Genomic DNA, 13,526 nt, shown 5'->3' on the forward strand with positions numbered 1-13,526 from the left:
GCGCGAAGTAAACAAGGCGGCGAGTGCGGTTGTCAGGGGTGGAACCGGCGGCCTCGTTGAGGCAGACGCGCGCCCCCTCCCCCGTACACACACACATACACCTCCTCCATGGGGCGCTGGGGGAGAAGGAGGCGGCCGCGCCGGCCGGGCCCGGGATAAGGCCGGCAGCGGGGGTGAGTGGTGGGAGGGGGTGTTGCCATGGCGACTAGAGAAAGGAGCGTTGGAGGCCTTTCGTCAACCCGCCGCCGCCGCCGAGGCGACCCCGGGAGCATGAAGCGGACGGCGAGGCGAGCGGCCGACCCCGAAAGCGCAGGCAAGCGACGGGAGCTGCCCGGGCCGGATTGGGCCTCGCTGCTGCCGGAGGTTGTGCTCCGCGTCTTCCAGCACCTGCCGTTGCTGGACCGCGCGCGCGCCTCGCAGGTCTGCCGCGGCTGGCAACTCGCTTTCCACCTGCCGGAGCTGTGGCGCCGCTTCGAGTTCGAGCTGGGCCAGCCCGGCGCCGCGGCCACCACCCACCCGGAGCTCATCAAGCAGATCCTCAAGCGCCACGCCGGACACCTGCAGTACGTCAGCTTCAAGGTGAGACCCAGGCCGGTGGGCCGACCCCGGCCCTGCGCGGCCAGCTGTCCCAGGGCCCCAAAGGCGGGAGGGGGAGGCCTTCTCTAGTCAGAAGAAGGACGAGGGGTGGGTGACCTGTTAGCTGCACAGGGGTCGGCAACCTCGGCTCTTTTATGACTCGTGGACTTCAACTCCCAGAATTCCTGAGCCAGCTATGCTGGCTCAGGAATTCTGGGAGTTGAAGTCCACGAGTCATAAAAGAGCCGAGGTTGCCGACCCCTGTGTTAGCAGTACTCCAGGGGCTGCCCCAAAGAGGAGGGAGTCAAGCTGTTCTCCAAAGCGCCTGAAGGCAGGACAAGAAGCAACGGGTGGAAAGTAACCAAAGAGAGAAGCAACCTGGAACTAAAGAGGAATTTCCTGACAGTGAGAACAATTAAACCAGTGGAACAACCTGCCTCCAGAAGCGGTGAATGCTCCATCACTGGAGGCTTTTAAAGAGACTGGACAGCTACTTGTCTGAAATGGTGTAGGGCAGGGGTGGGCAACCTCGGCTCTTTTATGACTCGTGGACTTCAACTCCCAGAATTCCTGAGCCAGGTTGCCTACCCCTGGTGTAGGGTCTGCTGCATGAGCAGGGGGTTGGACTAGAAGACCTTCGGGGTCCCTTTCAGCTCTCTTCTGATGGGTTGATCTATTCAGCTGTATTCTGATGGGAAGAGAATATTGTCAAAAGGACAGTAGCATTTTGTCTTCTGGTGACAGTCTAGCTCAGGGGTAGGCAACCTTGGCTCTTTTATGACTCATGGACTTAGACTCCGAGAATTCCTGAGCCAGCTTGGCTGGCTCAGGAATTCTGGGAGTTGAAGTCCATGAGTCATAAAAGAGCCGAGGTTGCCTACCCCTGGTGTAGAGTCTCCTGCATGAGCAGGGGATTGGACTAGAAGACCTTCAGGGTCCCTTTCAGCTCTCTTCTGATGGGTTGATCTAACCCTTCCTACTCTCTCTTCTCCTTGTACCACATACCCACTTCTTAGCTACTCCATCTCCACCTCATTTGGCTTACATTTGGGTTTTCTTTTTAACGTGTCTGACTCCTAGAAACTGGACAGCCACTTGTCTGAAACGGTATAGGGCAGGGGTAGGCAACTCTGGGATTTGAAGTCCATGAGTCATAAAAGAGCCGAGGTTGCCTACCCCTGGTATAGGATCTCCTGCTTGAGCAAGGGGTTGGACTAGGGCAGGGGTAGGCAACCTTGGCTCTTTTATGACTCGTGGACTTCAACTCCCAGAATTCCTGAGCCAGCTATGGAGTTGAAGTCCACGAGTCATAAAAGAGCCGAGGTTGCCTACCCCTGGACTAGGGAGACCTCCAAGGTCCCTTCCAGCTGTGTTATTCTGAAGTAGCCTGCTCTAATCTGTAGGGATGATGTCCTCTTGAAGGCATCTCATTTCTGCACTCCCATTTGTGCCATTCAGAGGGTTTCCACATTTCCCCACTGAGCTCTGTAGATGAATTGTTTTCTTCTCTGAATCTCAGAGCCGCTCTGATTGAATTGCCTTGCCACTGAATTGAACAATGCATCTTCCAAATCCAGTTGAACCAGAATCTGGGCTGATTTGCAAATATCGGCATCTGATTGATATTAAGCCGGCCTTCCGACAAATGGAGAGCAGAAAACATCAGCGGATGGAAAAGGGGTTTTGCTCGCTGGAGGCAATATATAGTTCCTGCTGAGCAGGAGTCCCTAAGGGAAGGAAACTACTTCTCGGTCATTGTGTGCTCTTATTGGAAATAGGAGAGCATTCTGAGGTTTCTTCCCTGGGATGTGCCAGCACTGAATACCAGCCACAAACAGGCCTCTCTTTCTCAGTTAGAGTTGGGAGCCTGGCTTGCTTTTCCCCAACTGCCTTCAGCCCTTCTGAAGTCTTGCAGCGGATGAGAGCTTAGGTAGAGAGAAAGGATTGAAAGAGAATTGCAGGAACTGGACCAAGGGGGTTAGAAGGCAGGAGAAAGAAATAGCAGAATGGAGAGACGTGGAAGGAATTCCTGGTGGACAATGAGCGGATGAATTCAGTCCTGGTGGATTAAATGTAAAAACTTGATCACGGAACTGAAGAAGAGATAGGCCCTCGCTGGGTATTTATCGTCAAATAAAAACAGGAGATAACCTGTTTTGGGGGATGACTGACGCTGGCCACAGTCCTGAAACTTCAAATTCTTGGGCAGTTGAAGACAGACTGAAATAAACATGGATTTATAGCAGATAAAATAGGTGCTCCTGAGGTGCTTTGAAGAATAGAATTAGTGATTTGTGACTGGGAATAAGAACGGTAGTTTCTGAGGAGGAATTAACAGATTGAACAAAATCTATAAAATAACATGCAGGCAAAAGAGAGAACAGAGGGAACTTCCAAGCAAGACAGCTACTCAAGAGAGCAGCAAGAGGCAAAATATGGGGAGGGTGTTCCAAAGAGTGTACTTGAGGAGAGAAGAAACAGTGGCACATGCAACAAGATTAACCAGGATTAAAGGCTTTGCCTGGGTAACTACTCATTCCCATGAATCTAAATAGTCCGTGGTGATGTAGGCATCTGTCAGTAAGATTATTATTTTCACAGTCTATTGAGATACATGAAAGGCTTAACGAGGCCGTGACTTGTTAGCTAAAAGCAAAAGTTCACCTGAGATTTAGCAAGGTTCAAACCTGGACTTGCAATATTTCGATTTTCAGGAAAGTAGATTTGAAAGTTTGGGTTTAGATTCCAGCTTCTGCCAATCGGGAATGACAGCTGTAGTGTGTTTGGACGACATAAAAAATCTCAGGCCTCCAACTAAATGAAAAAGAGCCCCTAGGTTGGGAGACTATGCCTTTGCTAAACCTTTCCACAGCAGAGCATGCTATGCCAACGTTGTCTTTTCCTAGAAAACCTGGTCTAATCGGCCCCTTTTGTTGAAGATGTCATTCTCTTCCTTGGTAGTTAAGGGAGCAGACAGAGAAAAATGGCAGCAAGCAAGATAGAGCCATTTCTATGATTAATACAAGCGATGATAATACCCACAACAGTTGAATGTTTCATTAGTCCCACCCATTCACTGATCATGGGAGTCCTTAAGGGCCTTAGAACCTGACACAAAAATGTCATTCCTCCTCTCTCCCAAAAAAACATCTTTTCCAGAAGATGGATGCTTTCTTCTTGTGTTTCTTTTCTGGTTGGGGCAGGATAGTTGGTTGTACCAAATTCAGTAATTACATGAGGAGTTCATTCCAGTTAAAGTACATTCATGCCAGATGGCATGTGGAGAAACCAGCTGTGAAATTTCTGAGGACAGCCTCAGCAAAGGCCTAGGAATCCATCTTCTTAACACCTTTTAATAGCAGAAGATTTTTGCAAGACGGCTGGTAGTCAGAAGACTTGATTTAATAAGCCAGGCAGCTGTTAAAACTCATAAGCCAGAAAGAGGCAGGCTCTAAGCCAGCATACCAGAGTAGAATTAGACACCTTGGGCCCTAAAGAGGTTGGAGAAAAGTGAGAAAAATGCTAAGTAGAACTGTGAAGGGCCTTATGGATATCCAGTCTGTGCCATAAGTTTTCTAGGAAGGTTTTGGGCAGAAAAAGGAAGGAAGGATTTGCATTCCACGTGAAAAGGTATGTTTAGTTTGTAAATGAGATCTAATGACAGACCACGGTCAACTTGTTAAGTAGCTTCTAGCTGAGAAGACGGGTTGATGCCACCACAAAAAAACTTCCTGATGGTGACGTTGAGGAGATTAAATATGAAGGTTTCGATGGAGGCATCTCAGGATTTTGAGAACCAGTTGTAGACTCCAGGTAGGAAACCAGTGAATAGCAGCATTATTTCACAGGATTCCCCCTCAGAGACATCTGTGAAGATGAAATATTTCCCCCCCCCCACTCTAATCAGGTCTGAGAATATGGCTTCAAGACATGTTAGGCCTCTAATCCATCCTCTTTATTTTTATGCTCTGTTGTTTCATCAACCGATATGTAGATTACTTCCTGGAGAAAGGAATGTTGAAATGGCAATCTTGATAGTCAAGCGATACGTAAATCTCCTTTTTGGAAGCTAGCTGGATCCAAGCGTGGGAGTTAAAGTGTGGCAACAGGTTTGGAATGATTGGTAGGAAGGTTGCTTTTTGGATAACTCTGGAATTTCCAGATGTAGTAAGAAATCAAGATCTGGTTGCATTTTGACTTAATTCCTCAAATTTTGTGATATCCTGATAAAGGTAAAGGTTCCCCCGCACATGCGTGCTAGTCGTTTCTGACTCTAGGGGCCAGTGCTCATCTCTGTTTCCAAGCCGAAGAGCCAGCGCTTGTCTCAGGACATCTCCGTGGTCATGTGGCCAGCATGACTAGACGCCAAAGGCGCACGGAACGCTGTTACCTTCCCACCGGAGTGGTCCCTATTTTTCTACTTGCATTTTTACATGCTTTCGAACTGCTAGGTTGGCAGAAGCTGGGACGAGTAACAGGCACTCACTCTGTTACGCGGCACTCGGGATTCGACCCGCCAAACTGCCAACCTTCTGATCGACAAGCTCAGCGTCCTAACCCACTGAGCCGCCGCGTCCCTGATACCCTGATATACGGGTAAATTTCTAGCTAAAGGAATGCCCTATTAGAGTTTTCAAGTCTAGCAAATGGCAAGTTGCTGCTTTTGAGTCTTTTCTTCCTGTAGCCACACAACCTGGAGGTGAGATTCCAGAAGGCAAGAGCTGCTGAGATGGTCGGATCTGCTTTCCCACCTGCTTTGATTTTGGAGTAGACAATCTGCAGTTGCTTTATGCTTTAAATAATCACCTGCTGATATGAAAGAAGCGCTACAGGGATTAATGTGTAAACTTGATGGTTAATGCCCATTGAGGTGAGCGCTGGCTGGAAGGAAGGGAACAGATTTTCTTCCTAGGCAATAGGCTGCTGAGTGAAAACCGTTGGTGACCCAGTCTGATGGATAACAATCGATCAGGTCATGCAAAACACATACAAGCTTTTAAAAATGTCTGAAGTTTCTGGGTGAGGAAAAACCCTGAAGCCCCAAAGGATCTTGCAGAGCCAACAACAACAACAACAAAAAAGCACTACAGATGTTCAATCTTTCTCTGCCTGAAGGCCTAGAAAATAGCTGAAAAGAATCAAAAAAGAAAATAAGATAAAAGAGATGGGATGTGTGTTCTCTGCTTCCCTAGCAACAGGGAGATTTCCCCATTTTTGCATCAAGTGAATGAATGCCCGTTGGCCTTATCTGTTTTCTGTTCTTCAACAAGTGTGCCCTTTTTTTGGGGGGGGGGGGAAGATAACTTTCTTTCACATTGAGGTTCAAATCCAGATTGCCAACAGGGAATTAAAGTGGTTCACTGTTTCAGCTTTGAGGGGGGAAAAGCCCACAAATCGTAGCTTGCCAGTATGGTAACAGTGAATAACCGACGAAGAAGGAAAGGCAGAGGAAAGATGAAAGGCACAATCTTGATTAATGATTTATGACAGCCTATGAACCAAGTTACTGTTTTGTTTCCCACAGAGCTAGTTGTTGTCCTGTACAGCAAGTAACATTTTGACCTAAAAGCATTGATAGCCAGCTCCACATTTAGTTCTTAAAAGCTCAGTATGTGAGTTCTATTATTCATGCATTATCCCGAAATATTCACCATGCACACGGGTACAGACATACACCACAACAACTCATAGAGGACTCGGCATACGTAGGACAGAGATCAAAATACAGCACAAGGGAGAACACCTGCTTGGAGTGAGTTACTGCCTGGAAGGATCCCTGTGAGGGTGGTGCTGTTTGTTTGTTTGCTTGTTATAAGCAGGAAGATTCTGCTCCTGGTTGATAAATAATGCAACCTCCTTTGTCTGAATGTTTCACATTCAGCACGACCTAAAATAGGGTGTTCTCATTCAGTGCCTCATAGCAGGAACAACATCAGCATTTATTCCTTTTAGTTTATTTCTGGCGTTCAAATGCGTTTTCAGTCAACAGCAAAGTATATACCGTGTTTCCCCAAAAGCAAGGCCTACACCAACAATAAGCCCTAGCTTGAATTTTGGGGGTGGGCCTAATATAACCCCTATCCCAAAAATAAGCCCTAGTTTGGGGGCAAGGCACGTACCTAAAAATCAAGCTAGGCCAGGGGTGGGAGGGTGTGGAGCTGCCCCACCCCACACCCACTTACCATGCAGCCAGGCCTCTCCTTGGTGGCCCACTTCTTCTTCTGAGGCCTCTTCTGAAGCCAGGCCTGCATTTCTCAGTCACAGGGCTTTCCGGAAGGTCCCTGCCACCGAGAATCAAGCTATGGGTTCAGTCCATAGCTCGGTTCTGCAAGACTTCAGCAGCCGAACACCAGGCTATGGATTGGATCCATAGCTCAGTACTCGGCTGCTTAGTCCTCTGGGAAAGGCCTGGCTGCAAAATGCAGGCCCGAATGCAGCTGCAGAACCTCAGCCCCAGAAGAGGTGGACTGGCTATGCGGGGCTGTCGGTGATGGAGGTGGGGTAAGGCCTACCCTGAAAATAAGACCTGGTGCCGGTTTTGGAGGAAAAAAAAAGACCCGGTCTTATTTTCAGGGAAACATGGTAGTATTTGAAGTGACTGTCCATTAAATGTTTGGTTTCTTTTTCAGGTGGATAGCAGCAAGGAATCAGCTGAGGCTGCTTGTGATATTTTATCCCAGCTTGTGAATTGTTCTTTAAAGACACTTGGACTGATTTCTACGGCACGACCAAGTTTTATGGATTTACCAAAGGTACTGAGCAATTTGGTCTGGCTGGTTACCAGCAAATCTGAAACAAATGGTGGACATGTTGTCGTGATTGGGCTTTCTCTTCCAGGCACACAGAGTAAGGAGGAGAGCCGTGTTAGTTCATGCTGGCAAAAAAACACAAAAAAATCAGAAAATGTCTGGTAGCCCCTTTTCCACCTAACGCACATCCTTCGGTTGTATCAAATGTCAGTGCTATCAGCCCCAGCAGCAACTCTGAGTCTGCCACTCCTAGCAAAACTTCAAAGAGAAACCATTCAGATCTCGCCGGAACAAAACTGAGACTGCAACAAATCTCTTTGTCGTGAAGATTGGACTGATGACCTGCCCTTTTTAAAAAATAAAAAATAAACGCTCAAGGCAGTTTATAAGGAAAAAGACAGGAAGGCAGAAAAAACAAAATCAATACAATTAAAATTGAAAACCCCCCCCCAAATAAAACCAGCCGCTAAAGTAGCGAACAGTGAAGGCTTGTGAAAGGATGTATGTTTTTACTCTCTCCTGAGCACGTTGAGAGGACGAGCCAGACATGTGATTTGTGATCTGGAAGCCATGCAGGAAAAAGCTGTTTTCCATTTTCCTGGGAGTTGAGCGCTGGGCTGCAGAGGCAACTTCAGAAGGGTGTTTCCTGCCAAACAGGGTTATCCTGTGTGGGATCCTGGCGGGAGGGGCAGTCTCACTCCATGCCAGTGAGGGCCTTTTCAGGTCAATACCAAAACCCAGTTGTGTTCAGTAGATTTTTTTTTTAGATCTTTCTGCATGGCTCACGGTCACAACAGCCCAACGTTTCTGTTTGCGAAGTGAGACACACCTTAAGTGAATTTTGCCCCGGTTCTGCAACCTTCCTGGCCGCAGCTGTTGAGTGAATTACTGCAACAGTTAAATTAATCCGTTGCAACTGTTAAGTGAATCTGGCTTCCCCCCTTCCCCCCCCCCGTTGATTTTGCGGGTCAGAAGTTCACAAAAGGGAGTTCACCTGACACGCAGGATGGTTGCAGTGTCCTGTCCAGTGTCAGGATGCTGCAACTGTCATTAACACTGGCCGGTGCTGGCAAGGAGAGCGGATACTTAATGTTACATGTATTGACAGCAGCGAGAATTGTGCATGCCCAATATTGGAAAAATGAAAAGTTACCGACTGAAGACGTATTCATTAAGAAAACATTGGCTTGTGCGGGAATGGATAGATTAACTTTAGAGATTAAAGAGGAAGGAACATTTAGGTTACTATAGAACTTGGAATAAATTTTATCAATGGCTAGATAAGCGAGTTAGAGAGAAAGGAATGTGATATGCAATTTTGAATTTGAGTAAGAATGATATTACACATTGAAAATTTAGTATTGTTTTTGATAATTTATTATACCTATCAGTGTTATTGTTAGCTTTATTATCTTTATGTACATTTACCCAGACATCATGCTGTTTGCCAAATTTTGAATGTTACTGGGGGAAACCCCCTCACCCCCAACCCTTCCTCTACCCTAACCCAAACCCCCATTTCCCTACCAACCTTTTTAACCCTATAAAAACTAATAAAAAATTTCAAAAAACAACAACTGGCCGGTTACCAAGCATCTGAATTTTGATCACGAGTATGGGGATGCTGCAAAGGTTGTAACTGTGAAAAAGGGTCGTAAGTCACTTTTTCCCAGTGTCTTTGCAACTTTGAGTGGTCACTAAACAAACCGCTGTAAGTCGAGCACTGCCAGACGGTAGCCAAGCTGGCCCATTTTTCTGACCCTTTTCGACTAAAGAGCTCTGCAAGAGGGAAGAGAGGGTGTAACTGAGGCCTGCAAGACTGTTGCTCAGGAAGGGCCACGTGGGCAATAGGGCTGCCAGTCCTCACCGCTGCTGCCACCCAGTGACGCTGTGCCAAGCTGCGGACTGTGTTCTTTCTGGGCAGGACGGTCCCATCCAGGGAAGCTTCCCTTCCATGCCAGAGTTCCACCTCTCTCGTCTGCCGCCCCGCCCTTCGGTTAGTTTGGATTTAATTCCAGTGGATCCTCCCTCGTCCAGCTCATTATTAAAATAATCAGGCAGAGCTCCCTTGGAACTGGAAGGTGGGAAGTCCTCCCCCTCCCAAGCTCCGGGTGGTTTCACGTGGGTGTCAGCCAGCAGAAGAGGCCAGCAGCCAAAGCCTTAGATATAGAACGGCGGTTTCACGGCACGCCCTGAGAGGAAGGCCTGGGTGCTGCTGCTGCCCTGGCCTCTTCCTTTCATCAAGACCCTCCCCTCTTGGAAAGTACTAAGACCGCCCACCTGCATGTGGCTTCTGGGGTGGGCGACCAGGAGGGTCTCATTTATTCCGCCCCAGGATGATTTCCCCACTTCAGACGGTACTGGATTAGAGTTCTTAGGAGCCAAGGTGGAGGTTTGCTCTGGCTCCCCGTGGCAGCCCCAATTCTGGATAGGGCCATCGGTTGGAAGTCCGGCTCAAAAGGTTGAGACCCAGAGTCTCTCATGTGACAAGATGAGGGTCTGTAGGTTTAATCCATTGCAACGAGCAAAGGCTTGGAAGAGAAATCGGAGCCCCCACCACCACCACCCCCAGGGAGGTGACAGGAAAAAGACATTCTCTTTTGCTGTTAACCGCATCCCGTTTGCCTTAACTGCCCTGGGAATTCTCCATTTCTTAAAAACTTTTTTTTCTTAACGAGTTTGTTCCTTGGCTCCTTTTTTTTTTTTTTTTTGGCTGAACGCAGAATAAATTGAAAGCTTAAAGCTCTCTGCCCGCGCTCAGATTCAAGTTAATCTGGGAAGAGGTATTATTGTTCAATAAAATGGGTTTTTAAATTTGATAATCTAAAAAGTTACCAGAGCATTTCCTAACCGTGTTGTTATTGAAGTGTCCTGAAAAATATTCCTAAACAGAACTGGATTTTTAATTAAAAAAAATATTAATTTTTGTATTTCATGCTTTATTAATCTAAAAAATATTATTTTTTTAGATTAATAAAAGCATGAAATACAAAAATATAAAGAAAGGTGAAGGTGAATTAGGGGAGGAAAAGGGGAAGAGAGAAAAGTTAGGGAAAAGAAGAAAAAAAGCATTGACTTTCAACCCCTTATGGTGCAGTAGAATAGGATAATAACATGAAACCTCAACTATTTGCTTTTATATAATAGTATGTACTAGCCATTTCTATAACACCATACCTACCTAATCAGCAAAACCCCGATTATTATTTTTTTAATTCACAGTATATTATTTCTGAGAAGCTGAAAAATATAGTGGTACTTTGGTTTCTTTGGAGTTTGCTGCAGTTTTCTGTCGATAAACTGCATTTTAGAATGTGATTATTAAGTTTCACATCTCGAATTCAATATTTTCTCCTTTTTACAGTCACACTTTATTTCAGCCCTAACTGTGGTGTTTGTAAACTCCAAATCCCTTTCTTCACTCAAGATAGATGATACGCCAGTAGATGATCCATCTCTCAAGGTGTTGGTGGCTAACAACAGTGATACCCTAAAACTCTTAAAAATGAGCAGCTGTCCTCATGTCTCTCCGGCAGGTAAGTTTGTTTTGGGAATATTTTTTTTTTTTGCCCAATGAATATTTTGAATTAGCATTTATACCGAACTTATATCCACAATTTCCAAAAATTCAGAATGAATTTGTTGTTGTTGTAGTTGTGTTGTTGCTGCTGCTGGAAAAATAGAAGGAGGGTCAGATATGTTTTATCACCTCGAGTTATTTATTTAAAAATAGTAATAAAAGCAGGCTATAAATAAATAAATGAAGCACCTCAGCAGCAGTTCTTTTGAAATTGGATAAAACAGTCAAATCTCTATTGCATTCCTGCTTTCTTCACCAATTGTCAAAAGGCAACTCTTGTGCGGTTTATTTCATCATACCTCCCGGGCCTCTCCTGCTTTAGTCATTTCCACAGCACGTGATTCCTGCCACCGGCAAAACATTTTCCTGAACGTGCTGCATTTTTTAAAAAATGACTTAATAGCTTTTGGCAAAGGAGGAATAGTTTATTTGATTATTCCAGAAAAGTAGGTGGAGGATCCTTAATTATGGGTAGTCCTTGACTTATGACAATTCATCCCAAAATTTCCAGAGTTAAACAAGACAGTTGCCAAGTGAGTTCTGCCCCATTTTACGACCTTTCTCGACAGTTGTTAAGTGTGTCACTGCAGAGATTAAGTTAGCAACAGGGTTGTTAAGTAAATCTGGACCTCCCCCTATTGATTTTCTTTGTCAGGCTGCAAAAGGGCACGATGGGATCCTGGGACAGTGCAGCCGTCATAAATACATGCCAGTTGCCAAGCGACCAAATTCATGTGACCACAGGGATGCTGCAACAGTCATAAGTGTAAAAAGAGGTCATAAGTCACTTTTTTCAGTGCCGCTGTAACTTCAAAAGGTCACTAAACAAATGGTTGTAAGTCGAGGACCACCGGTAATGAATCTTAGGAAAGTATATTCAACAGGAAGAAATTTTACTGCATTATTAAAATCGAGGTCTATTAGCAGGTTTAATTGCCAGGCTAAAATTCCAGGTCAACTTTGTTATCCACCAGTCCTCAGCACGATTCTTATTTCCAAACTACTCAAGTTGTTAAGTTTTTGCATGTAATGTAGTGTATGTGTTTCTATTCTGTGACGGGCTGAAGGTGAATTCGTATTGTATTTTCTTTGCTTTTCCAGGAATCCTTTGTGTAGCTGACCAGTGCCACGGTTTGCGAGAGCTGGCCTTGAATTACCACTTGTTAAGTGATGAGCTGCTCCTTGCTCTGTCTTCTGAAAAACATGTCAAGTTGGAACATTTGCGCATCGACGTTGTCAGCGAGAATCCAGGACAGACGCACTTCCACACTCTGGAGAAAAGCAGTTGGGACGCTTTCATCAGACATTCCCCTAAAGTGAATTTGGTCATGTACTTTTTCGTGTACGAAGAAGAATTCGACCCATTCTTCCGATACGAAACGCCGGTCACCCACCTTTATTTTGGGAGATTGGTCAGCAAAGAGGTCCTTGGGCGGGTTGGCATGACGTGTCCTCGCCTGGTTGAACTGGTAGTGTGTGCCAATGGACTACAGCCACTGGACGAAGAGCTGATCCGCATTGCCGAGCGCTGCCAGAACCTGTCAGCCATTGGCCTCGGAGAATGTGAGGTCTCCTGTAGTGCCTTTGTCGAGTTTGTGAAAATGTGTGGCGGCCGCTTGTCTCAGCTGTCTATAATGGAAGAGGTCTTGATCCCCGACCAGAAGTACAGCTTGGAGCAGATTCATTGGGAGGTGTCCAAGCACCTCGGGAGAGTTTGGTTTCCAGACATGATGCCCACATGGTAGAGCTATTGGGGGCAAACCCTTAGCTTGGGCCAGCCGTGTGGCAACTTCATCATAATCAGGAGCTTCGTGATCCTAGGATCTCTCAAGCACCGTAGAAAATTAGTCTACTCGTTAAGTCTACTGGTTTCTAAAGCCCAGGTTGAAAAAGTGAGAAGGGAGGAACGAAACGCCTGTTCACGTGACTTTTTGTATCGTTTGCTTTTTTTCCCCAACAAGACGGATGCTAACGTGTATAGGCATTGGCATAACGTTTAGGTATTCATTTACATATTTACATATTCAGAGGCTACAGTTCCAAATCTTGTTCCGATAAATTACAGTATCTTAGCCTGGCTCTTGGAAATAGTACTGCAATTGACAACGTTTGTACGGAGCATATGTATCACTTAGTGACATAGTCCAGGAAGGTGCAGACATCAGCCCAGATTGTATAGCAATTAATTGCTTCGATTTGTAATTCCAGATCCCAAACCGTAACTGTGGGTTGTTGGTGTTTCTGTAACATTATAAATATAGAGCCATGGGACGCAGTAGTTGGGTATATTTGTATGTGGAAAATATAAGTATTTGCTTATTAAAAACTCTCCAGAAAATCTAGTGGTATGGAAATTATTAGCAATGTGTTTCCCCAATTTCTTTTTCTCCCCTCTGCAGTTTTTTAAAATGAAAATGTAATAATTGTAAGGTAATAACATGAATAATAAACCCGTTTTAAGGTATTGCTAAAGCCCAATAAGCGAAAATATTAATAGGAGCCATACTCTGTATTGTGGGCTTTTTAAAAATTGTGTGCTAATTATTTTGAAGCATTGACTTTTTAAAATGTGCCAGACAAGTTTTCTAAGAATGGAAGCCATTGGTGAAGGTCTTGTAGAG

At 45.5% G+C, this 13,526-nt stretch overlaps 1 protein-coding gene across 2 annotated transcripts; it reads left to right on the forward strand.

Moving 5' to 3' along the window:
* Nucleotides 1–37: 37 nt before the first annotated feature.
* On the forward strand, nt 38–13,259 carry FBXL3 (F-box and leucine rich repeat protein 3). Of its 2 annotated transcripts, none has more exons than XM_083362342.1 (4): nt 38–579; nt 7,206–7,328; nt 10,753–10,861; nt 12,007–13,259. In XM_083362342.1, the coding sequence occupies exons 1-4, from the start codon at nt 199–201 to the stop codon at nt 12,648–12,650; spliced, it is 1,257 nt and encodes a 418-aa protein (XP_083218468.1). In that variant the 5' UTR covers nt 38–198; the 3' UTR covers nt 12,651–13,259. The 2 variants fall into 2 exon arrangements, with proteins under 2 accessions (XP_083218468.1, XP_083218467.1); XM_083362341.1 differs by having other exon boundaries at nt 41–579; nt 10,690–10,861.
* Nucleotides 13,260–13,526: the final 267 nt, after the last annotated feature.

The sequence above is a fragment of the Vipera ursinii genome (assembly GCF_947247035.1).
Source record: "Vipera ursinii genome assembly, chromosome: 4".
Classification (NCBI taxonomy): Eukaryota; Metazoa; Chordata; class Lepidosauria; order Squamata; family Viperidae; genus Vipera; species Vipera ursinii.

What these genes read in the sequence shown, in the direction of transcription:
- FBXL3 (XM_083362341.1), top strand. Translation starts at nt 199, where the DNA reads ATGGCGACTAGAGAAAGGAGCGTTGGAGGCCTTTCGTCAACCCGCCGC. An exon ending in GTTTTATGGATTTACCAAAG is followed by an intron (nt 7,329 to 10,689) that starts GTACTGAGCAAT and finishes TCCTTTTTACAG; the next exon opens with TCACACTTTATTTCAGCCCT. An exon ending in TCCTCATGTCTCTCCGGCAG is followed by an intron (nt 10,862 to 12,006) that starts GTAAGTTTGTTT and finishes TTGCTTTTCCAG; the next exon opens with GAATCCTTTGTGTAGCTGAC.